Source organism: Oryza brachyantha, chromosome 9, assembly GCF_000231095.2.
Source record: "Oryza brachyantha chromosome 9, ObraRS2, whole genome shotgun sequence".
Classification (NCBI taxonomy): Eukaryota; Viridiplantae; Streptophyta; class Magnoliopsida; order Poales; family Poaceae; genus Oryza; species Oryza brachyantha.
In genome coordinates this window covers 11472723-11498917 of record NC_023171.2, presented here as the reverse complement: position 1 = coordinate 11498917, position 26195 = coordinate 11472723, and the positions used below count along the sequence as shown (strand labels likewise).

General features: G+C 43.4%; 5 protein-coding genes across 5 annotated transcripts; 1 reads left to right on the top strand and 4 right to left on the bottom strand.

Moving 5' to 3' along the window:
- Positions 1-1055: 1055 nt before the first annotated feature.
- On the bottom strand, positions 1056-2788 carry LOC102700083 (protein WHAT'S THIS FACTOR 1, chloroplastic). Its single transcript, XM_006660672.3, has one exon. It carries the CDS (start codon positions 2617-2619, stop codon positions 1408-1410), a length of 1212 nt encoding a protein of 403 aa, XP_006660735.2. The 5' UTR covers positions 2620-2788; the 3' UTR covers positions 1056-1407.
- A 2-nt stretch (positions 2789-2790) lies between these two features.
- On the top strand, positions 2791-9425 carry LOC102717184. The gene is made up of 4 exons (XM_006661276.3): positions 2791-3625; positions 5522-5654; positions 5726-7744; positions 8729-9425. Exons 1-4 carry the CDS (start codon positions 2877-2879, stop codon positions 9119-9121), a joined length of 3294 nt encoding a protein of 1097 aa, XP_006661339.3. The 5' UTR covers positions 2791-2876; the 3' UTR covers positions 9122-9425.
- Positions 9426-9786: 361 nt separating this feature from the next.
- Positions 9787-10523, bottom strand: LOC102716901 (EG45-like domain containing protein). Its single transcript, XM_006661275.2, has 3 exons — positions 10412-10523; positions 9951-10227; positions 9787-9836 (listed from the first exon to the last, which is right to left on the bottom strand). Exons 1-3 carry the CDS (start codon positions 10521-10523, stop codon positions 9830-9832), a joined length of 396 nt encoding a protein of 131 aa, XP_006661338.2. The 3' UTR covers positions 9787-9829.
- A 2821-nt stretch (positions 10524-13344) lies between these two features.
- On the bottom strand, positions 13345-14930 carry LOC102699805 (EG45-like domain containing protein). The gene is made up of 3 exons (XM_006660671.3): positions 14725-14930; positions 14023-14299; positions 13345-13574 (listed from the first exon to the last, which is right to left on the bottom strand). Exons 1-3 carry the CDS (start codon positions 14840-14842, stop codon positions 13568-13570), a joined length of 402 nt encoding a protein of 133 aa, XP_006660734.1. The 5' UTR covers positions 14843-14930; the 3' UTR covers positions 13345-13567.
- Positions 14931-18062: 3132 nt separating this feature from the next.
- Positions 18063-24722, bottom strand: LOC102716625 (ABC transporter G family member 1-like). The gene is given in 9 exon segments (XM_040527339.1): positions 18063-18110; positions 18113-18718; positions 19122-19208; positions 19384-19578; positions 19693-19821; positions 20577-20663; positions 23467-23934; positions 24087-24166; positions 24260-24722. Coding segments are annotated over 9 exon segments (2163 nt in total).
- Positions 24723-26195: the final 1473 nt, after the last annotated feature.

The following is a 26195-nucleotide window of genomic DNA, read 5'->3' as shown; positions in this document are numbered from 1 at the left end:
CTATTTTGTGTCATAAAAGATTTAAATAGCTATCACCCTTTCTAGTTATGGGTTTAGCTCTAGTTATGACATCCACTGAGTTGACTAATGGGCTGAGCGGTTGGATTGAAGGATCTACTTGTCTAATGTGGCTCTGTCTAGAACCATTCGAACTTTAGATCATGCATTTATTATTCAAAAAATAATTTTGCTTGAATTTTAAGATGCTAATGTTCTCAATTCTAATGATTTGTTTGCATTGTCCACAATATGGCGCTGCCTGCTCGATAGGATGAAATGGAGTGCACCTCCGCTTCCACAGAAATGGTGGTTAACCATCTTTTAATCTTCCGATATTCTGGCTGGTATAATTGATAGCATGGTTTTGCTTTTACTTCTAGTTTATATCCTATGAAAGCATCTCAGAGTAGAGGATGCCGTGCTTTTCTTCCACCCAAATTGCACCAACAAGACTTTGGTATTGTGGAAACATTGTGCTAAATGTAATGGAGACATGTAATAGATTGGCAATGCAATATAAATAACAATATGTATTGACCGTGTATTGTATTTTTAAGTAATGTGGTGTGTATTGGGATAGCATCACAACATTCATTTGATAATACAAAGTGTTTTGTGTGACGCAATACTATGCTTTGAAAACCGATAAATGCTAGAAAAATCGCCCTCTTGCTCTCATTTTGGAACCAGGTCATGATGTAGGAGGATGCTTCAAATATTGGTTTTGAACATTTCCAGCTTTCAAGGCATATAGATTGATCGGTTCCTTATGATCTTTTCATGGTCTCTATAAAAACTTGTTCGTGAATCACCTCAGAAATCAAGACATATGTTTATACAAATCAGCTTGCCCATAAGGCCCAAAGGAGTTATGTCTTCAAACAAAGGCGGATCTGCCATGGACCCCTATTAGGATCATGAGAGCTTTCATTGGGGCTAGAGCTTTATCTAATTTATTCAGATACCTCTAATATCATTTGATCGAGCCACCACCGTACTAAAATAGTATGGATGCTCCCTTGGTAGAAATCATACAAATTTATATCGTCCGTCTATAAAGCAAAACGTGATTTACCTTGGTTTTATTATCATTGCTGATTGCTAGTAACATGTCCATACATTGCAACTCGTCCAAATATAACATTGCGAATTGATCGCACAACTCTTATGACTGGGGATGAGCCGATCCTTTCTTTCGTTTTTCTCTCCCGCTATTCACCTGGTAGCTGGTACAAATCTGAAGATCCTGAAGATCTGAACTATCTGAATGGGCAACAACTCTGAAGATTCTGAAATAGCTGGATGGGCATCGCATTGCATTCCAGCCCGAACTGCTGGGACAAAAATCCACGGAAGCAAAAGCTGAATCCTGTGAATTCAGACAAGCAATTTTGTACGTGGACGTCACTAGTCAGTCAGCGAATGCTCTCCCTGGAGGAATCCATCTTCGTTCATGCACGCGTAGCGCTGCAGCTTCTCGTTGAACAGCACGAGCGGGTCCTTCTCCCTGAGAGCGCCGTCGTCGCCGTACGCGTCCCTGAGGAACACGGCCCAGTTCATCTCCGTGCCGGCGAGGTAGAAGGCGCGGTTCTGATTCCGCAGCGAGGCGTACATGTGGCGCGTGAGGCTGAGCTCCTCCTTGAACTCGAATATGTGGTGGATCAGCGCGCGCTTCTCCAGCGTCAGGCTGAGGAGCTCGTGCACCACGCCGACGCGGTACTTCTCCGCCTCCGGCGTCCACGGCCTGAGCAGCGCGCCGTTGGTGTACGGCGAGACCAGCGGGAACGTGGTCGCCGCGTCCAGGCGGTCGGCGTCCTCCGCGTCGAGCGGCATCGACCGGCTGTGCGCGACGGCGAAGCGGAACGTGCGGCGGACCCGGCGTTCGTCCACCACGAAGTCGCGCTCCAGCGCGCTGACGGCGAGCGCGGGGTCCCAGCGCGCCAGCTCGAGGACGTGGCGGCCGTCGGGGTCGACGGCGACGCGGAAGTCGTCGGGGAACTCGCCGACGCGGTCCCGGAAGTCGTCCGGCAGGCCGAGCACCGCGCGGCAGTGGTGGAGCTTCGCGAGTGGGATGCGGCGGTGGTCGGTGAGCATGAGGAGCTTCCGGACGGTCCGCACCCGCGTCGGGAGGAGCTCGTCGTGCAGGCGGCGCTCCTCTTCCAGGAGCGAGCGCATGAACGGCGTGAGCGCGAGGTGCGGGACGGAGCCCACCGTAGGGAGGTGGAAGAGCAGCGGGTGGCGCGCGGCGGCGCGCGACACGCTGCGGCCGCGGGGGAAGCCGAGCTCGCGGTACAGCTTGCCGGCCTCCGCAAGGGGGATCCGGTGCGGCGGCGGGAGCGCGGCCAGAAACGACCTCGCACGGGTGAGGAATCGGAACGCGGCGTCGCGGTCGAGGACGGCGTCGAGCTCCGGCACGCGGCGGGCCTCCTCCGGCTCGATCGGCGCGACGCGCGGGCTGTTGAGCTTCTTCAGGAGCTTCCTCCGCCGCTTACAGGGGAGCAGCGGCAGCAGCGAGGCCGCCGCGGCTGCCGCCGCCGCCGAAGAAGACGCCGGCGCTGGCGATGGAGATGGGGCGGGCAGGAGTAGCGCCTTCGTGGCGGAGAAGAGGGGGCGCGCCATCGACGGCGGCGGCGGCGGCGGCGAGGTGGAATGGAACCGAACCTGAGGCTAGTTCAGTCCATTCTGATCAACCCACCGCACGAACATTAAAGTCATAGGAGCCGTTCGATCCGAAAGCCTAGCAGTAGCAGCGGAAGCGCACACCACACCACACCACACCGCATTCGTTCCTTCCACTCCCCCATTTCTCTCTCGTCTCCATCCTCTCTGAACAATCCACCCCCACGCCGCGCGCGGCGCGCCCCAAATCCGCCGCCATGGGGACGGAGGTCGTGGACATGCGGGCGCTGTCCCAGTCGGATCTCCTGGCGCTGGCGGCGGCGGCGTCGGCTTCGCCCCGCGCCGCCGACCCCCGCCGCGGCCGCGACGCCGACGTCCTCCCGCCCCCGAAGATCGATCGCACCGTCTTCAATGAGAGCGCCGGCTCCCGTAAGCAGACCTTCTCCCGCCACCGCGTCGCCACTAACGTCTCCCACAGCCTGACACCCGCCACCGCGTCCTCCTCCACCGCCGCCGCCGCCGCCCCCACCGAGGAGGACTCGGAGAACCGCCTCATCGTGTTCCATCTACAGCGCCTCTTCGCGGGAGAGGAACCCTCCTTCCATTCCACGCCCCAGATTACACCCCGACCCCAACCGCAAACCCTAACCCCGCCCGCGATTGCCGCGCCCGTGACCCCCGCGCCCTCCCTGCCGACGCTGACTCCCTCGAATGCCGACCTCGAGGTGATGAATCCGAAGGGGGTGGCAGTCGATCTGGCGAGGCTCGCGGAGCTAGTGGATCCCTACGGGGAGGAGATGCAGAGGCGGACTGCAGGATTGGGGGCAGAATCTGAATTGTTAGGTTTTATGAATGGACTGGAGGGTCAGTGGGGGAGCCGACGGCGGCGGAGGAAGTTTGTGGATGCCTCTATGTTTGGTGACCACCTGCCCCGTGGGTGGAAGCTGCTACTTGGCCTCAAGCGCAAGGAGCGTGTCGCTTGGATCAATTGCCGGCGTTATGTTAGGTTTGTTCTTGTTGTGGATATATTGTTTGGATAGTAGTTAACATCAGTTGCTAAGTGTCCTTTGTATGCATTGATGATTCCATTTTGTGTTTGAAGTGCAATGCAGCACGTTTGTCACAATAGTTTTCACACAGTCCATATGATATCCTTTTATGCATAGTTTATAAAGTGAGCCTCATGACAACAACATAAGCTGATATTAGAAACATAGGAACAATGGCATTGGGCATTTGAATGCATAATACAGCTATTTTGTTGATATGATGGCGCACAAAAGATTTGGACTGTGTTCCAGTATACTCTGTGTCCAGATTTTCCTTGCCTATGTGCAGACAGGAAGCATATATTTCTTCTAATCAACAGTTTGTTGATCACGTTGCGTTCCCCGCACCAATCCACCCACCTACACTGTTAAAGCATGGCCAATAGATTCCCAATTTGGATCCCATTTCTAAAATTTTGGTTATCCAGTTAAAAATTAGACTCCAACAAGAATCGTCCTAACCAGACAAGAGAGTTGTGGAGAAGGTGCGATTTTCTGTTTATGTTCCATAGATTGAGGTGGACCCACTTTTTATCATTGAGTGTCAATTTTTAGTTATCTGTTGGAATGAACAGCCCACCTAAATATCTAACTGGAGAACCAAAAATATAATTTTGGGATGAATTTTTGGGCAACGGTTGGTCAAGCTCTTATATACAGCTGCCCTTTCTTTTGTTGACTACTAAAGCATATGCAAGTGCAACCCTTAATAGGGTTCTGTCCATGGTTGTAAAGTCGTAAAGTCGAGTCGAGATATGCCTCGAATGACTTGTCGACTTGGTCGACTAATCGACGACTAGTCGTCGACTTGTCCACGACTAGTCTGTCGACTTGTTATGCCAAAAATCAGGGATAGACTATATAGTCTGTACTACTATTATACTGTTTTTAGTATTTTATATAGTATATATTATGTCTACTAATGCACCAAGCAAGACAACAAGTCAACAAGTGATTTGGGAGAAGAGGAAGCCAAGGAAATGGAAGAAGATGAGAGCAAGAGGGAAGGAAGAGGTTCGCTGGACCACCGGAGGCGCAGATCTGTTCTTTCTCGCGCCCGTGCTCTTTCTGCTCGATGCCTGGTGGCTGGCTGTGGGAATGGGGCTAGGGTTTCCTCCTCTTTTTGCTATAGTATCCCCCTTTCTTAATGGACCAGCCAATATATGGTCCAGTGCCCACCCAATATATGGGCTAATAGCCCATCACTGTCAAAGTCGCCCGACTTAATCGATCTGAGCGCAATTATTCGTTAAAAGTCGATGGCAAGTCGAAGAAGTCGCACGACTTCTGATTTGTTCGAGTCGTAGGCTTTTGGTCGTGTGGGTTGAACGACTTTACGATTAATCGCCGACTAATCGCGATTAATCGTGCGACTTAACAACCATGGTTCTGTCTATCAACCATCATGCCTTGAACATGTATGGCGGCTCATAAGTTTAACTTTGTTTAACTAACGTCAACATCATTTAATCTGTTTGATAGTTAAAGCGTTGTCATCATGGTAATTTGTTGGACTCTCTTTCGTTGCAAAGACATTCATACTCTTCACGCTCTACATAGTAGGTATACTTGCGCTGTAGAAAAAACATAGATATATTTCGTTATTACTTATATTACATTTTTAGACATGTTATTTTCTAGCCACAGAGCCTACCTGGTATTAGAAAATGTTTATTAGGACTGTAGCAACGTAACATTGTCTGCGTAGTATTTATTTTGAACTTGGTGTTTTGGTCTTCACAATATTTGAACATATGCTGGATTTCATTTATTGCAATAGATTGAATGTTTCTTTTTTTTTTTCTCACTACCATTATTTCTTTGAGCTAACTGTCGATTGATATACCTGCCAGCCCCAGCGGACAGCAGTTTGCTAGTTGCAAAGAAATTTCTTCCTATCTCATATCTCTTCTTGGATATGTGGAGGCAAAGCCAACTGCCATTCAGAACAGCAATGCAGGAGTGCATGAATTACACACTGTTAATGTAAGTCCCTTTATTGCACCTTATATGTGCAACAACCTTTGATGGTTTAGCTAACTAGAATGTTCGATTAGTCTGTAGGCCACTGCCAACCTAATTCAACTGAGGAAAAGCATAGTGCACCTCCAGTTACATCTGTGCCTGTCTCCAGTCACTATGGTGATCCTCAGAGACAACATGATAAGAATGAAACTCAGGTGGAAACAAATGGAAAAGAGTGCCAAAAATGCAATTTGATTTTTCAGGACCAAAGTGCCTATGTGCAACATCAGTTGTCCTTTCACCAAAGGAAGGCTAAAAGGCGCAAGGTTAACAAATCTGGTGAGGTGGGAGTCAACAAAAATGGAACATTTGTGACTCAAGAACTTCAGCAGACCTCTGAAGATAAACTGGGCCATATTGACCATAATGTAGCTGCTTCAAGAAATCAAGGTCAAACTCCAGAAAAAGTGTCTGATGAGACTATTTCAGGAGAGTTAGGTGGTCAACCATCCATGGCTCCAGAGCCAGTTGGTTTTCGAGAGACGGATGGCGAAACTGAACAGGGAAAAGAATCTTCTGCTGGGGAACTTCTATCTGGACATTGTAATGATTCTCTTCACAATATGGCTGATGTTGCTGAGCAGGAAAAAAGATCTGCTAGAGAACCTGTCACTGGGCATCATGAGAACCTGAGTGACAATTGTGTTGACCATAAAATCCATGATGGAGCATGTCATAATGCTGAAGAGCCTCATGCTGTTGAAGCTGCAAGCAAATTTAGTACTGGTAGCCCGGCAAACTTTCACGAGATTGACAGCTCAAAGGATATAGTACTTTCCAGCGCAGATTGCACCCAGAATATCAGCAAGACTGACAAAACATGTAACTTACTTGAAGAAGCTCCTAATGCCACAAGCACTCAAAGTGAAAGCAAGTGCACTGATGATCCCATGGGGTGTACTGATATAAAACCATCCAAAAAAATTTCTGAGCCATGTGACCTACTGGATGACAAATTTAGTGGTTTTCCTGAAGGATCTAATTTTAGTGGTCAGGAGGAAAATAACCCACTTTCTGCCACCTTGAATGAGCCTGTTCTTAATTCGATTAATATGAAGGTAGACAATGGCAATGTAGAATGTAAGTATGGTAATGCAGATGGTTCTACTAGCCCTGAAGATGGGAAACATATTGAGAATCAGATTGTTGATTGCAGAATTACTGCTCTGAAAGATCATGAGATTAATACTGATGGCAGGATAAGAGATGTCAACCTCAATTCATGTTTAGATACAATATCTTCTCCTGTTTCTGGTGCAAATTATGAAACATCTAATGCCCTGGAGGACAAAAATAGATCATCAATTATTGCCCAATGCTTTGGTGCTAGCTCTGCTCATGACAATGCTTGTAAGGAGGAAACTTTTGTCAACAACCAGAACAGTGCATCCAAGGCTGAAAGCTTTGTCAACCAGAACAATGACATGATGTATCAACCTAATTTGACCTTGGATACTATCTCCCCTGCTCAATTGGATTGTTTTACTTCTTCATGTTCAATGACATCTGAAATTAAGAACAATAGCAACAGATGTGAAGATAATGCCAAAGAACAGTTGGTGAATCCACGGAACATAACGAGCAATGAGGCAGGTTTTGATGTTGAAGCTTACAGCAATATCTTCAATGGCGCTATCACAGAGAGTAGTCTTGCCCAGCTGAATAGTGCAATACACATGAAAACTGATTATTCAAGCTGCTATTCATTATCTGATCTGAACACACTGACTGGTGGTTCTGCAACTGATGAAATTGATATGCACAGTATGAGGAATACTTTTGTTAATAGCTCCACCAGTCGAAATGAACCAAATGAACATTGCACACTGGATTTCGATATCAAGGGTTCCATGCTTGAGGCACTGGAAAAATCTGACAGCGACCTGGAAAATCAATACAATGGCAGCGCTCGTCCTTGTGGCTCGCTCCCTGCAGCTGGCACAAGCGGGAGTATAGATGATTTTATGTCCATGCAAACCAATTTCGGTAGCCTGACCTCTTTGGTTCGTTCTGTTGAAGATGGTCCAATGAGTAGAATTATTCAAGATCAGGTAATTTCTCAAGATATTCTGAGTTTTGCCTTAAAAATTCTGTGCAATTCAATCTAGTAGAGCTGTTGAATTCCTACTTGAAAGTTTAGTAGGTTATTATGCCATTGACCAGACTAAATAGCATATCTAGTACTCCCTCTGTCCAAAACTATAAGTGCGTCTAGAGTTTGAATTTTGTCCAACAATATAATGATAGTCTTAGTAGGGGTTTCAATCTTATTAAATGACATGTCACGTAGACAAAAATAGTGATGTGACACAAAATTTATGATGAGAGAGAGAAGTTTAGTTTTATGGGGATTTGTACACAGTTAGCTAAACCATAAAATTGGACTAAAACTTTCACTGAGAGTAATTTGTTTCATTTCCACACATTTAATCAACTCCTATTGGCCTATCAAACCGTGAAGTGAAATATTGCATTAAAAACACTTGTTTTATTCATCTACTTAAATATGTTTTGATGATATGATATTATTAGAAATTGCATAATGAAATCTTGAGAATGGCCTAAAGAGATCTCCACCCTACCAATACAAACCAATCACAACCTTTCATCATTTAATTTTCGCACATACTTTCTCATCTCCACTAATTACAATCCTCCATTCTCTCAACCTTAACCTCTTCAAAAATCTCCATCTACATTGTTGGACGGAGGGGGTAGAGCTTAAGCAATGGCACTTGTTTGAATTTTAATCAATAATCATTGTTGAGTTATGTGGCTTCATTGGACACACTTGAAGGAACAAGAAAAAAGTTATTTTCGTGATAGCGGAAAATATGTGAAGTTTAATATCGCATACATGTTCTGTAACTTGCAGTAGATGAACTAATTTTATTTATTGCTAAAAATTTTAGTGTCCTTAGTGAGCCACATAGCCTTTTGCTTGATGGCTCGTGATTTAATTATTTTACTCACGTTAAACGACAGCATGCTGGAATAGTGGAATTGGACATACTAATTTGATTGTTTTTCAACAGTGTGATTTGCAGCTTGGATTTGGTGTTCAGAAACCACAGATGTATCCTACCTTTGAGGAGCAGCTGAGGATGGCCTCAGCTGGAGCTCCACAATTTGGGACTATGAGCAGGCATAATCATGTTCCTGTACCCGAACCAACACTGATGTTAGGTTATGCGCCGCACATTGGTAGCTGCCCTCCTGTCCAGATAGGATGGGACATGTCCATGTCAAAGATGGTTGGCGGGTGTGTGCTCCAGTCGTCCGTCTGTGTATGGTGCAACACTCAGTTCCAGCATTTTGGCACCGTCGCCGATCAGCAAGCTGATTCTCTTGGCTTCATCTGTCCAGCGTGCAAGGAGAAAATCTCCGGTCATCTTAGCATGCTCAACAACAGTTCATCACAGCTTTAGCATTCGGTTTGGATTGCTGTTTTGATCTTACAGCCCGATCTGATACTGAAAGCGATGAACCGTTGTTCTCCCGTTTATCCTGAACAACTAACTTGTCTTGTCCACCTCTAGGTTCAGTTACCCTGTCCCCAAATGGCACGGGTTATCTATGTAGGAATGGTTACATATGTATCCGTTTAACTTTTGTGCAACGAATGAACGCTTCCAGAAATAACACTTTTAACACCACAGGCCTATAACATGTTAAATAATGGTTATCGTACTGTTGGTTCTCGTATCGAGCAATTTATGTGCACTAAAGTGTGTATAAAAAAAAATCCGATCCATTTGGTAGAGCTTTCTTTCATTCTGTTTGATAATGCCAGAAGTTCTGCTAAGAAGAGCATATACATCTGACAACTAAAATAAACTGTTCTTGAGCCATCAGTAGTGAATCACAAATTAATTCTGAATTTCCAACTTATGCTTGATATACTCGTACGAGTATTTTCTGTATTACACAAGTGTTTAATAAATATAGCAACAATATTCGATAATACTCTCAAACTGGATCACTTGAATTTAATCAAATGTCTCTACGCCCACGTCGAGTTCACAATCACATCAACAGCATGGTTCCTTCTGAACCAGAGTGGAATCTCATGGAGATATCCTTTTATTCCAGCCTACATCCATCTTATTGCTACTGACCCTGCAAATCCGCTTCAACTAGACCCTGCAAAATTATCACATATAATATGATATATCGTGAATAAATTCAAGCAAAATTCATCAGAATAAAGAAAGAAGAGAAATATGTCAGGTGCACGCATGCCGATGCGGCACGTACTCGTGGTATTCGATGAGGATCTTGCCGGCGTCGGGGTTGGCGATGGCGGCGAAGGCCTCCTGCGAGAGGTCGATGGTGCCCCGGCAGCCCGCCGGGCAGTAGTCGACGATCTTGACGGTGACGCTCCGGCCGGTGCACGGCTGCGGCACCCCCTGGTTCGTCGCGCCGACGCAGGTCACCGCCAGCATCTTCCCGCACGCCGCGCCGCCGTTCCAGAACGCGTCGCTCGCCGCCGCGATCATCGTCCCTTCCTGCTGGAACCCCGTGCACGCCGACGCTGCGCGCACGCACATGCATCCATCGAAAGAGCCTAACGTTAGACTTGCACGATAACTAAAGCGAAACTAAAGTTTAGCAAGGGCCTATTCGAATTGGAAAAAATTTACAGCAATTTTGAAGAAATTAGTTAAACAGTTTTCTCCGAACATTGCATTTAACTGTACAAGGATAAGTAACTTAACGTGTGTAAGGAGGCGTATAGAAAGTCGCAGTCCCAGAACTCCCGGCGACCAGCGAGACCATGGCAAGGCTTACAATAATCGCCATAACAACGGAACCAATCTTAGGCGCCATAATGGTAGCGAACTAGCGATCGATCGGCTACTGATCAATCACCCTTGCACAAAATGCCCAGGATTAAGCTAGCTCGTGCAAAATATGGATGTGTGCAAGAGGTAGTTAGTAGTGAATGTTACACTGGTTAAGCCACATTATATAGGCGATAAAATTTTACTGTACCAGCACATGCCACATTCTTATAAGGCGGTACCATACAAATCGAGTGTGTCTATTGCTGAAGATTGCAATCGCAACTAGTAGCTTCTTAACATCGAAATTAACTAACTATATATCATTCATCAGTCCGCCCCCAGTCTCATCCATCGAGACGATGAATGATCTCACACGAGCCTGACATGAACGACAGAGGGCAGCATAGATAGCATAAACGCACTTATTAGGACAGGGCACATCTCACCAGCTAAGCACATATGCAGGATTTGGTTAGGTTTCATGGTAAAATGCAACAGGATACGACATGGAAAAACGTCCAAGATGCCACTCCCAAGTCCTAATCCACGCTTTGCCCTAGGTTGATGAACGATGGCAGATATTAGTGACTTGGTCGTCGGAGTGAGTACGTTATACTGGATTTCGCAGGATCGCGGTTCTGTTGTTTGCTTAACAGGAACAGAGTAAGATGCTAATCTCAGCATTGTACTGATCATCAAAAAGGATTGATTGATGGTTTGACTTTTTCAGTGAAAAAACCAAACTGCGTATTTCCAAAGGATAGATAATTTTTAAATAAAATTTATATACATGTGTTCTTCATGATCTAAAAGCCAAGACTAAAAACAAACTATAAATAAAAAACCTCAAAATCAACTATAAATTTAAAATTTAAATTTTGGCTCATAAGTATAAATGAAAAGATAGAGACGGTTATTTCATTTTCTCCGGAGCTGTCCAGAGCAGCATGCCGGTGTGGTACAATGCAAGCAATCATGCACAGAGTTCGTCAGTGATCTCTTCTCATAATGGAGAAATTCTATGCGTTGCTCACTTGCTCTGCTCTGCATGCCCGGAGATTATGACGTTCATGGCCGGGCTTGGGGCAAGTAGCAGCCGGCAGAATTGCAAGTTGCAACGTCATTGCACATTGTCTGTGTTTGGATTCTGCGGTGGAAACGCAAAAGCGGTGACACCGCTGCGGCATATGCTGATAGAGGGCAGCCTGCCGGCTCGGCGAAAGTGAAGGCCACATAGTTTTGTGCCAACGGTGACAAAGGAAGGATCCCACTTGGTTTGTAAACCTTGTCCTAACTAGTCAAATTTTTTGTTCAATTGCGTGTAAAACGAAGGGAGGTGTTATATTTAAGATTAAATTAAATAAATATTAAAGGAAAAAAAATTATAAGGCTATTATTATAATTTTAGTAAATTTGAGATACGTCATCTTAACCCACATATCATTGAACTCATATGTGTCCCACATGGCAGTGAGATACTAATGTTATATCTTCAAAATTATAATGACACGATTACAAATTTTCTATTAAGGCCTTCTATTCATTTAAATATTAGTAAGAGAGACTTTATGTGTCCGGACGTTCTATGTATATTTGTTATATAGAAACTTGGTATGTATAAACTGGCAGTTTGTATAGAGATATTATATATACTTATATGTAAACAATATACATATAAATATTTTAGATAAATACATTTGGAATATAGACTTTTTTCAAATGAGTTTGAAACATATTTATCGTAAAAATAAAGAAAATACATATGAGTCTCGGTATATAAACTTTTTCAGATGAGTTTGAAACAGAGTTATCAAAATAAAAGAGAGATCTAGTCCCACGTGATCTCGGAGTGGTAATAGATCAAGGCTTTTGGTTTTTTTAATGACCCTATTTAATCCTTAAAAAAATTCAGCTCAAGATTCTATAAAATTTTATTTTAAACTCATTTTAAACCTAATCCTTAAATTTTGTAGATAATTAAAAAGATGAGATCCAGTACAGCCCCTAGACGCAGCCCCTCAACATCTGCCATCGGAGCGGAACGTCGTGTTCCAATTCACGCGCCTGAGCGGTGGACTAACATTCGCACGCTATACTTCCTTACGCCGAGCGCGCCTAGTACTCTCGCCCCGGCGGCTCCGCCGAGTCCGCGTGATCCGGGCGGCCATCCCATCGCCTCGCCAACGCCCAAGCGCGCCTCCACTCCACGTACGCCCCCCCCCCCCCCGCGCGGCCCGCCCCGCCCGAGCCGCGTACGTGCGCGATCCAGTATTCCGGAGACGCCCGCCCGTGAGCGATCTATACACACCTCCCGCCTGCGCGACGGCTTCGCTTCGCGGGATGCAAGAGCCGAGATCGAGTGCATGCGCCCAACGCGCGCACGCCGGCTGCACGCTAGCTAGTAGCAATCTACCCGATCGACGCGCATGAGATCGATCGATCGATCGAGCGGCAACCCGCTCGCGGCGTGCGACAGATCGATCGACCAGGTGGAAACGCGCGCCATGCACTAGTCAAATCCACGAGACGTGGGGCCGTGTTGCCAATGGGCACAACTCGATCGATCGATCGATCACAGAATGCGTTGCAAACGAACTTAAGAAAGGGCGAGCGCGTCACGGCAAACGGTTCTCGGTCCTTTTCATGTCCATACGGTGGGAAGTTGAGGTATTAGTGTAAAGTATTGGAGAAATTTTAGTACCTAACAAAATATCTCAAATGTATCTGATTTTCGGTGTAAAATTTTGGTACTAGTTACGAGGTAACTAGATGTGCCAAGTTTTTAAATTAGAAAATATAGTACCTCAAGTAGTAAAAACACTTAAAATTCGATATATACTTGAGTTACCTTGTATGGAGATGGTATTTTTAAGATGGTAAAAAGACACTCACATAATATATCCACATGACAAGTCATCCATAGTAACATATTTTTTTTCTTAATCATCAGAAATGATTTATATATCAGGAGACATTTTTTCACTCTCCCAGTGGTACAATTAATCTACGTTTGCTCCAACCATTTGGAGATGCATTTTATTTGCTTTATATAGATACGTGCGGACTTCATCACGTCGATAGTAGAATTTACACCCTGCAAACCAAAAACACATTAATGGAAGTGAACAAATTAAATGAGTCGCATCAATTCAGTCCTCGTCCGATACTCCCTCCAGTTTAATAATTCATGTTATTGAATAATGAAATGATTTTCTAACTATGATTTTGTATTAGTATACATATATAACAAATAAATAAATGTTTACTTTTAGTAAAGTGTGCATTGTGACTCATTTATACATGTTTTTTAAAATATAAATTTTAAAACTTATTAATAGCCAAACTTCTAAAAGTTTTCTTTGAGCCATTCGTTCTTATAAGTTCTCTCCCGAGCCTCTAAAAGTTTGACCATAACATTATTCAAAACAATAAGAATTATAAAACTGGAGAGACCAGTAATAAAAATAAATAAGAGGATACTCCATACACAGAAGTCAATGAGTGTGACATGGATGCAAAATATATATGGATATGTGACGTACTGGCGGTAGTCGATCTTGATCTTGCCGGCGTCCGGGTTGGCGATGATGGCGAAGGCCTCCTGGGAGAGGTCGATGGTGCCCTGGCAGCCGGAGGGGCAGTAGTCGACGATCTTGACGGTGACGCTCCGGCCGGTGCACGGCTGCGGCACGCCCTGGTTGGTGGCGCCCGTGCACGTCACCGCGTACCGCCTCCCGCACGCCGCCCCGCCGTTCCAGAACACGTCGCTCGCCGCCGCGATCATCGTCCCCTGCTCCTGGTTCCCGTAGCACGCCGACGCTACGTAGCGCGCAAAATAAATGCAATTTTCACATCGATCTCCACTTTTTTACTACTCGATCGACGTGCACGGTGAAATATAGCTACATGTGCATGGATCGATGCACACATGGGCTGCGTTCGGCAAGCATGTCGTTAACCGGCGCGAAAAATATGATAATGTATTAGTACATGATTAATTAATTATTAAATATAAAAATTTAGAAAAATATGACGATATATTAGTACATGATTAATTAATTATTAACTATAAAAATTTTAAGAAATAGATTAATCTAAAATTTTAAAGAATCCTCCTATAGAAAATTTTAAAAAATATTTAGCCGTTCGGAATATATGTATACGAAAAACTAGAGAATCTGAAGCTAAAGAAGAGAGGAAACCAACGGGGCCATGGTATAGTATAGAAGATACAGCGTACGTACGTATGTAAGGAGGCGTGTAGAAAGTCGCGGTGCCAGAGATCCCAGCGGCCAGCGACACCATCGCCATGCCGACCACGGCTGCCATGACAACCGAAGTCACCTTAGGCATCGTCGTCATCGTGATCAATTCAGGTGTATCGCTCTGGAGTGCAGAGTCGAAATGATCAGCTCTTTGCAGGAGTTGCAATGGATATCGATCTGAAGCTAGCTAGCTAAGCTGACATGCACGGATGATCGTGCACCGGGCGTTTTATAGCCAAGGTCGCGTAGGAAAATACGCGAGGGGTCGTGTTCTGAAATGCGATATCTTCCAATGCGGATGCACCATGCACGTTACGGAACTGCAAGCCGGCCGGCGAGGAGATCCACACAAACACACAAAAAAAAGGGACCCATCATAATTAAGCGATATCTTCGTGGACCGGTTACAGGCGATGCACTGTTGCCTGCGAAGAAAAATGGAGACCGCGACGAATACGACCTGTCACAAGTAAGGCTCGCCTCGTTGAAGCTTGCACCGTTTTGCACCACGTCCTCTTGTAATTTTAGTCGCTGCACGCTTCTCCGCGAAACACGGCGCAGCCGGTGGTCTGACTCGATGGCGAGACGAGGCAGTCAAGGATGATTTGGTACCATCGACTGGCTTATCCAAGAACGGTTTTGCTATAAATCATCCGAGTAATAAAGGTCATAAATCGATCAGTTAACTCAATGTATAGAGAATAAATTGTTCCTAAAAAGAACATGATTTGGAAGGTCAAGATACCACTGTGATTAAGATCTTCCTGTGGTACCTAAAGAGAGGGATAATCTTGACAAAAGATAATTTACTCAAAAAAGGAGGTGGAAGGTAGCCGAAATGATGCTTTTGTGATTCTAACGAAACAATTCAGCACCTCTTCTCTGAATTTGCTGTGGCAGGATTTACGTGGAATGCTGTTACGATAACATTTGGTATTAGATCGTCTAAAAGGGTTGCTAATCTTCTAGGGAATAGGCTAAAACAGGTTCAACTTAGGGTAAAAACTTTTCGTAGGAGTGGCAACTTTGTGTTGGGTGAGTCTTTAATGGATACTACTTGCTAGGTAATTTTTAGAGGAACTTTTTGGGCATGACGGTGGTTGATGCTGCTTAGAGAGGAAGATGACTAGAAGGTAAAGAAATAATGTAATATTTTGGAGAAATAATGTAACAGAGGGTGGAATTTGAGAAGAAGGCTTGAAGAGTAGTGCGTTGGTGGTTGGGTTGTTTTAGTGCTATTTTGTCATCCTTGACCAAGAAATCTAGCAGTACTGTTGTGTGTTGTATTGGTGTGTTGAGCCCAGTGCTCTTAAATGGCGTGTTCTTATTTCTTTGTGAACCTGGTATTAAGGTTTTGGGATTAAGCACTCTTTGATACTTTGTTCTGGCCATGTACACCCATGTTTAGTGTGGAGGCCGTTTAATCCATTTTCTAAAACAAAGATAAATCATTCGAGCGATTTTTTTCTTAAAATCATACGAATATAATTATGGTGCAATTAGAACGTAACTAGCATATAATTCCAATATAACCAACATTAAACTACGGATATTAATATTTGTATGAGACTTACATATTAGTTATTAAGCAATTTCACTATATTCAAGAAAGTACCGGGATACACCGTATTTTATCGCGTAAAACTTAGTTTCTTTAGTTACTTTGTATCTCTAGGTATCAAAATTTTGTGTGTAAATTGTAGTACCTAGAGGAACTTTCTACAGTAAAATTACACATTAGTCATATTTTCTAGTATAAAATATTAGTACATACAATTACTATGTATCTTTATGTATCATATTTCTATATTAAAGTTTAATAATCTAAAACTATATACTACCTCTGCTCCATAATAACTTTATTTTTCATTTTTCTATGTCCAAAGTTTGACCATTTGTCTTATTTGAAAAATTATATAAAAACTTAAAAAAATTAGTCACACATAAAATACTATTTATGTTTTATCATCTAGTAAGAATAAAAATATTAATCACAAAATAATTCAAATAAGACGAAGAGACAAAATAGTGTATCAAAAAACTGAAAAACGATCTTATTTCGGGACAGAGATAGTAGATATTTCTAACTACACTAGCATATTAACCAAGCGTTTCATAATGTTATTAAAAAAATATCATTAACATGTTACTAAAATAGAGCTAATAAAAATGGTTAGTTATATATAAATCTTAGTTGAGTTAGTGATGGGTAGGTGACAGATTCATCACCACTACTACTATTTATAAGAGTATAGATAGTTAAAATTATAATTAACTCGTGTGATTTTTTTATAAAAAAATCCGAATGATATATTGTCACCCCCCACCCGAACCCCTCCGTTTTGACCGTGTTTGGCGCCACCGTAGAATCGATGGCGCGCCCTGCTCTCCAGGTCTCCATACTCCATACTCCAAAGGCAGCCACGCGTGCGGTTGTAAGGCCGGGCCGGATGCCATGGGGGCGGTGACGCCGGCCGCTTCACAAACGAACGGGTGGGCTGCAGAACGGGGGACAAGCCCACCCGCGCGCGTGCGGGCCGTGAGACCGCGATGCCGAACAGGCCGGCCGGTGGTACCCATTCCAGCCCAGTAGCCCACTGCATGACACCGGCCCGCCAGTAGCCTATTCTGTCGTAGTAGTACGCGACTGGCACGTGCCTATACATACCTATAAATATATTCTTTGTATTCGGCTCTACACACTTGCACACAATGATTATTGTAATATATATATACTCACTACATATACACTAAGGCCCTATTTTTTTTAGCTTGAAATTATTATAATCCAGATTATTAGGAGTAAGCTAAAAGAAACAGTCAGGTTATTAAAGTAGTTTATTATAATCTAGAGCTCAGCTTATTATAATCTAATAAGCTCATTTAGGTGAGCTATTTCTAGCTTATTGGGTAAAAAATTACCCACCATATCACCCCACTCCCTATTTAGATTTGTAAACCCAATAATCTAGGCTATAATAATCTAGGAAAGAAACAACTCACGGTTTATTCTACTATGGATGATAACAATCTAGCTTATAATAATCTGATTCAATAATCTAGATTATAATAATCTTAAGCTGAAAGAAACAGGGCCTAAGTCACTATCAAGTATTACATTTTTTTTTTGCGGGGAAACAAGTATTACATTACATGTACGTATTTCCTCAAAAAGGTACACTACCATGTATATCAATCAACCTGTCCAATGCGTAGCTTAATTACTACCGTATGCTAACGTTTGCATCTATCCAACACAGCACACACTACCGTGTTATCGCGATCTCCATTTGGATCATGGGCTGCTGAAACCTTGCTCAGTGATAACCTTCACCGAAAGGCATGTCCCTCCTTAACCTGAGCCTTTTTGCACCATGGGCTTCATCTTCTCGACGAGCTTGACGATGACAAAGAAGAGCATCCTATAGAGCACGACCATTCCGATGAGGATGGCGAGGTCGACCCACTTGCTGTACCCGAGCTGCACCTGCCAGTAGTCCCTCAGGATCTCGCCGCCGGTGATCGTGGCGGCGCCGCCGGCCTGGTCGCTGCTGGGGAAGGTGAGCCCCAAGAACTCGTTCTTGTAGAGCCCCTGGTTGGCGTACTTGTGGAAGGCGACGTAGTACATGGGGTACCGCCACACCGGCTTGGGCAGGTCGTCGGGGAGGCGGAAGAAGCCGCCGTTGAGCATCATGACGCCCTGGATGCCGGCGCCGGTGATGATGCCCATGAGGAAGTCCGGCACGGCGCTGGCCACGGTCATCATCAGGCCCTCCACCACCATCATCGTCGTGAAGAGCACCGCCGCGAAGTAGCCGAAGTGCTCGCCGCTGCTCCGGAGGCCGGTCAGGTAGTAGGCTATCGCGCCTGGCACGACGGAGATGAGAGCTAGGTACGGTGTAGACGACAGCGTGTTCGCGACCACGAACGACGCCACGCCGTAGTGACCATTGAGCCTCTCCCTCCCAAATATCTGTATCAACATTTATGAGTCAACATTAATGCGGCTAACTCCGGTGCATTTTACTTGTAGTAGAATTTAATACATACCGTTGATTTATTTTTATCGAATGACTGTGATTAGATTATACTACCATCAATATTATGTGCAGTAGAAGGGGTAATATTCATTTTTATTGTGATCTTTTTTCAAAAAACAAATTACAGATTACTACTAATCAATTAATTAATAAAGTACGAAAATATTCTTTTAAATCGACAGATGAGATTAGCTCTAGCAGTGGTAGTATAATCCTGCCAGTAAAATGCTCCGGAAAGATACAAAGTCTCTAATTGCTCACTACTCCCAAGTATCTTGTCTGGTATAAAATTGCGATTCGACATAATGCCATTCAATAATCAGTAAATAAGTAAACCTTCATGTCCTCAACGAAAGAGGGGAAGCCTCCGATGGCCATGAAGGTGAGGAAGGCAGCGACGAACATGAGCATGGAGCCACGGGCCTGCAGAGATTTTCAGACGGCCACACACACACACACACACACACACAAATTATCACAAGCTGTGCAGTACACTAATACGATAAATATTAAACCGAGCAAACTTATACGGAAGACTCTGACAGTTCGACGGAGCGAGCTAGCTAGCTCAGCCATGGATGGCCGTCGGCGAACTAACCTGGATGGATCCGTAGGTATGACCGACGTCGTAGTAGATGGTGCCGACGCAGAGGCACAGGGAGACGTAGATGGCGAGACGCAGCCAGTAGTAGCCCAGGTCCCTGTACATGTTGACGAAGGACCTCTTGGTGAGCACCCAGGACTGCGTCAGGAAGGTCGGCTGCCCCCCTTCCTTCTTCACCAGCTGCCCTTCCTGCAGATAAAGAATTAAAATTATTATATAGGATGTAAATTAAGCAAACATGCATGAAGAAAATTAATGCAGAAATATACAGGAAATTAATGCAATAATGTGTGAGCGACGTACATTGGCGCGTATTTGTTCGATCCGATGCATCACTTTCTCCCAATGAAAGGAAGATTTGTATGAGCTGACTAGGGTGTCGATTGCCTGAGTTGTTGTCATAATCTTCCCGTCCATGCCTTCCTCGATATCCTGAGGAATGAATAGCTAGCTTAGAAGGAGAGGTGTAATGATATAGTCTTTTCGTCTCTTAATATTACTCCCTCTCCAGCTCTCCCATTTAATATGTATATATCTACGAGTAACTCTTCAGTGCATTTTACTGGTAGATTATACTACCAGTAGAAAAATGATATTTCTATACTCTGTTAATTACGTGGTTAGCAATATTTTATAATTTTGTTTTTTTAATAAAGACCACAATAAAAAGGACGATATTACCCTTTCAAATTTCTACTGCACCTAATATTGTTGGTAGTATAATTTAATCACATCCGTCCAATAAAAATGAAACAACGGGTATGGATTAAATTCTACTATAAGTAAAATACACCAGAGTTAGCTCCATATATCTACTACTACTTCTCCGTCTACTTCTTCACCCTTAATCAGACCATCATTCCCCACTTCTTCATGTACTTCAAAAACTATTTCACACATCAACTTTAATCCTCCAAAAAAATAGCATAAGTGCCAATATAATTGAACACATAGAGTATAGATGTTTATTTTAAGCCAAACCGGCAAAAGAACTGTCAATTTTATTTCATTTAGGCAAGAGTAAAAATTCAAACATGATTTAGAAAATTAGCTCTTCGCAAGAGAAAGTATAGCCAAGCGACGGAGACTAACATAGGCGGTGGAGAGTTACATATACTGATTCAGAAAATTTTCAGATGATTAAGGTAGTGGCATCAAATTGATCTCATGAATCATGATTTGCTCACCTTGTCAAAGTCCTTGTTGATGGTTCTCAGGAAGTGGTCAGAAGGGTTCATCAGTGACGGACAAGGGAACCCGCTCATAGAGAAAAACTGAAACAAAAATGGAGAAATATCATAATCTATAGTCTATAGTCCTTTAAATGAGAGGAGTGATGCTGACAGTGAATCTGGTACCCTACCTATTTTTATTGAGCATTTTTCTCATCATTAAGAAGTAACACAAGGTACCACTGTTTTCTATGTAAAATTTAGTACCTCTTGGTACCTTAGATACTAGAAGATACCAAATTTTATGTAGAAAACGATGGTACCTCATGGTACCTTCTCAAGGATAGAAAAATACTCATTTTTATTTATATTGTACTTTTTATTGACAACTCCTTGAATCTCTTAATATTACATAACAATTGAATCTAAAGGGATGACCACATATAGAATTAAATTAAGGTAAATATTCCTTATAGAAAAAAATGAATGAACATATTTTATGGAACACACACTTTTATTTATTTTTGGCAATATTAGGATATTTTTCATCCAAAAAGTCCATTTTACTCCCCCAAAAGTCCATTACATCCAAAAAGGCTTATTTTACCCCCTTAAAGAATTGAAAATAGTTCTCTTCACTACTTCATAATATTTTTCTTTGTCGTTATTGTTAATACAAGTTGTATTTTAAGCTGCAAGTTTTTAGAACCATGGATGACACTATTATCAAAGTTTAAAAAAATCAATTTTTTCGTGACTATTTCCATCATTGCATGAACTTAATCTAAGGTGCTTTCAACCTATGTAAACAACTTGAGAAATTCTAAAAAAATAGCCAGAGGTATGTTGTAATGTATCTATCGTCCTATAAAAATTTTAGTGCAAATTATGACTAATATGGAGGGAAAGAAAAAATAGAAGTACCGTCAGATAGTAAAGTGAATCATTTTCAATAGTTCAGTTGTAAAATAAACTAAAAAAATAGTTTATGGTGCTAAGTACTCCAATGAATTAGTTTTTGCGAGTAAAATAAACTTTTTGCTATTTTATATGTTGCAAAGCATGGAGCTAATCAATAAAAACAGTAAGCACTTATCATTTGGATAAAATTTGCCTTTGTGACATCTCGATTGGCATCCCGCAATCTTATAACTTCCTGAGATTATTTTCCAATTGGACAAAATTCTTGGATCCACTCGAATTTCTTCAAGTTATGGTTAAATTATGTTCATGCTGGTTAATTTCAAATTTACCCAAAAAATATTTTTTTAAAAAAAATGAGTTTCACTCGGTGAGAATTTGCCTGAGATAGGGAGACCTCACAATATCATATTAGGCCTCCAAAGAAATTCTTCAATGACCAGAAACATAGATCTTATTAGCAACCAGGAAGTGCTAGGAATTTCTTCTAAACCTACCCTAAAAACCGAGTCTCTTCAGTTATTTATGGGCGATGACTCCTTTGATATGTAAGAATTTTATAGGATTTTCATAGGGATTAGTTCTACCTCCATAAATTTTTTTTCAAAAACCTTCCATATCCATTCTATAGACGGGTAATTTCTTCATGTTTTATAGAAATTTATCAACTGTAAGATTTTTGTTCACCGGACCCAGAGCTACCTCATTTCAATTTCAACCACATGGTCCACATCGATCTGATATCTTGCTGTATCAGGATTTCGGCGGAGTGTCTTACCTACTAACAGTACTACAGGAAGGATCTTTACAAATAAATCTGGAACCTGATCTTGCAGCTTTCAGAACTGAAAAGTTTGCCAAATTTTAACTATTGCGTCTGTACTCTGCATTACTGTATAGAAATGATGCTGCAGCCGCAGCCTGCTGCGAGCCTGCAGCCGGCAAAGCTACAATGTACAGTGAAGATTACTGCTACTACTGCAGCTGCGTCTTCCTGTTGGCATCAATGAGTTCTTCAGAAGTGTAAGCTACAGGGCCCTCCCAAAAGAAAAGGTGTAACGTGTATGTAAGCCACAGAAAGCATCGAGAATTAATGCTCTCTTGAAATGCAAGACAATTGAAGAACAGTAAAAGCACACGATTTATATAGGATTGCAGGTGTGGAATTAAAGATTATAAAGCACATGTGAAAAATTGGAATGATCGTTCGAATAGATTAAAAAAACATAAGAATCAGATGAGAGAAATAGATCACTCAAAGAAAATCCCCAAGAAGATAAAGGTTTTGCCAAATTTCCTTCCAAAATCTCTATAGAGCTGTTCCATATAAAAGTCAAAGTAAAGCATATGTTTCAATTCATTGTTTCAAAGGTCTTTCTAGGGATTTATTCTATAGAATTAAGATCTTTTTAAGTTTCCTATATTTTATCTACAAATCAAAGGGGTCTAACTTCACACGTCACCGACCGATCGGAGTCACTGTTTGAGTGTGTTTCAGCGCATTAAAATTGCTCTGTTCATTGCTTCTGTTTTTGAGTAAGCTAGCGACATCTACAGTTCGCTCTTGGCTAGGGCTTTCACATAAGCTCACCTTTCAGCAAGCCAAGTTCTCATACAATACGTTCTTGTTTTGCCTGTAATATTCTTTGTATAGATCCGTCTAGTGATTAAAAGTTTGAAAATTTTAATTTTATCAATCAAATCCGGTCACTGTCGTTGGATGATAATCTGAAGACGTGCACGCAAGTCAAAAAGTCCATACACGTCCTTCCCCAGCCACCCATACATTGGGCGCATGTTTGACAGAAGAAAAAAAATCAAACGTTTAATCAATAGTAAAAGTATTTTGCATATATATATGAAATTATGGATACATAACCGTATTTGGGATAAAATAGTCGAAGCGTTAGAGTGTATAAAATAAATTGTCTTCTTTTTCTATCAACTCAGGTTTTTAGATGTAACTGGTCGATGCATACAATACCTGGTTGGTGTCAGCGGCGGGGCCGAAGAAGACGGTCTTTCCGTACGCGAGGAGGCAGAGGCCGTGGAAGAGGCCGAACACCTCGGTGCTGGGCTGGTGCACGGCGGCGACGACGGCCATGCCCTCGCGGCGAGCCATGCGGGAGATCCGGCTGACGACGTGGTAGGAGGCGGCGCTGTCGAGGCCGCTGGTGGGCTCGTCGAGGAACAGCAGCGCCGGGCGGGTGAGGATCTCCGTGCAGATGCTCACCCGGCGGCGCTGCCCGCCGCTGACCCCCCGGTGCGCCCACCGGCCGCCGATGAGCGTGTCCGCCGCGCCGTCCAGCCCCATCTCCCGCAGCGTCTCCTCCGCGCGCTCCCGCTTCGCCGCCGGCGTCATCGCGCTCGGCAGCTGCAGCTGCGCCGAGTAGTGCACCGCCTCCCGCACCGTCAGCGTGCTCATCAGCACGTCATCCTGCGTCACGTACGCCTGCTCGATCCATGCGTACGTTTCACGAGAGTCGAGAGAGATCATACTTCCATCAACTCCGCACATGGCATGCTCGATCGTGAGCTCGATTGATTGCTCGATCGAATCTTTAGTTCTTTTATCGAACAACATGAGATCATTCGCCGACTCACCGACGTGCCGAACGCCAGCTCCTGCCTCCGGCCATTGATCAGGACGTCTCCCTTCTGGATCATGCTAGAACCTAACCTTCCTGCACCCAGAATTCATGCAATTCCGTCCGTGATGTTCGCGTCGGAGCACGCGCGCGAGTCGAGATCACAAGACTGACATGGATGCATTTTACCTGCTAGGGCGTCGAGAAGAGTGGACTTGCCACAGCCGGACGGGCCCATGATGGCGAGGACCTCGCCGGGGCGCGCGTAGCCGTTGAGGCCGCAGAGGATGGGAACGCGGCGGCGATTGCCGCCGGCGGTGGACACCCAGAGGTCCTCCCACGCGAGGACGGCGCCCTGGTCTGGCTGGCGCAAAGACGTCACCTGGTCCCGGGCGACCAAGGCAACGTCGCTGTTCATCCCCACGCTTATCTCCAGCGAGGGCGGCTCCGCCTCCGGCGCCGTCAGGAACGGCGGCGGCGCGAACGAGCGCCCGCTGCCGAAGGGAAAGCCCTCGGTGCCGCGCATGCAGCCGCCGAGGTCGGAGACCATGTCGAATGCCCCCCTGTGATGATCATCAGCCTCGTCGTCCTGACGCCGCCGCGGACTCGGCGTCCACCTCAGCACGGCGGCGGGCTCCTGCTCGGACGCCATGCACGCTGGAATACTTGCTCCGCAATAACTGGTGGCAGCTTTGTGCTTCTGATCAATGGAATGCATGAGCTTGAGCTTGAGCTTGAGCTGATTCGATCAGCTTCTTAGCGTGTGAAGAAGACTACAACGAGCAGGCTTGCTTATATAGAGAAATGAGGAACAAGCTGTGAACTCAAACAGATAAGGTTGGATTGTAAAATTGACCATTCATAACTCAAATTACAAGAAGTGTTTGAGGTCAACGAATATAATTACCAGTGTACGGTCGAGAATGATGATGAATTAGCAACACCCAAACCTTTTCGCTTCTGCTAATTTGAATTTTCAATAATAAATTTGATGTCGATTTTAGGATTTTTTTTTACTGAAGTTTATTTTTCAGTCTTCTTTTAGATTGCCAAGATACGTATATAAATTTTTTATTCAGAAATTATTTTTATTTGCAAATATACCGTTTGATTTTTTTTCATGAAAAAGCCAAACAATCACCCTCTAAATTTTCATCTACTATGTGTCATTTCTTGGGGGCATGCATCATTATATCAAACCAATGATTATTTTCTTATTTACCAATCATATTTTTCTACCAATAGATAAATATCCAACAACATATACTTATGTGTTTTTTCCTTGTGATGAAACAAAGAATCTAGTATAATTGGGTGATGCTCAAATATATGAAAAACAAACATGATCTATGCAACCATAAACATGTATCTAGAATAGTCTAGGAAATAAAACAACAGACAAACTTTATGTGTACAACAGTTACTGCTATTTATATTGTGCAAGTTCAGACTATGAATGACTGATAAGAAAAAGAACTTGGGCAGCTCAAACAACAGAATTGTTTTTATGTATCCCATATATGTACTAAATATTGTTTGCAATATTGACGATTGGTTGGAGTATATATATTTGTGTGGTACCAGTTGCAATAAGAGACGGGATGTGCTATAACTAAGATTATGATATCAGCATCTTCACATGCGCATCCACATCATATGTACCAATACATGCATATGCATTAACCCCCACTTCCCTAGCTAGCGGTAACATCACAAGTTGTCACAATTGTCTCATGTTGAGCTTCACAATGCAACATGCATGACACTAGCAAGTAGCAACAGGATACGGGTCTCACCTCCCCACTTCAAACTTCCTGCTATCTACTCCCTTAATTTTACAACCTAAGACATTTTAATTAGCATTGTCTAGATTTATATATATATATATATATATATATATGAATTTAAATACATATATAAACTATATGTATTAATCAATTGATAAATTTAATTAGCTAAGACTCGAAAGTCTTACTGTATGAAGCGAGTGTAGTACTTAGCATTGATACCTCTTGTAAGCTTAGACTATTTTGTCCATATGATCACTACCGTCCATGCCCATTAGAATGGCACATTCGATTTTGCAGTCAGATATACATAGCTAAATGGGTGTCCCGGGATGGCA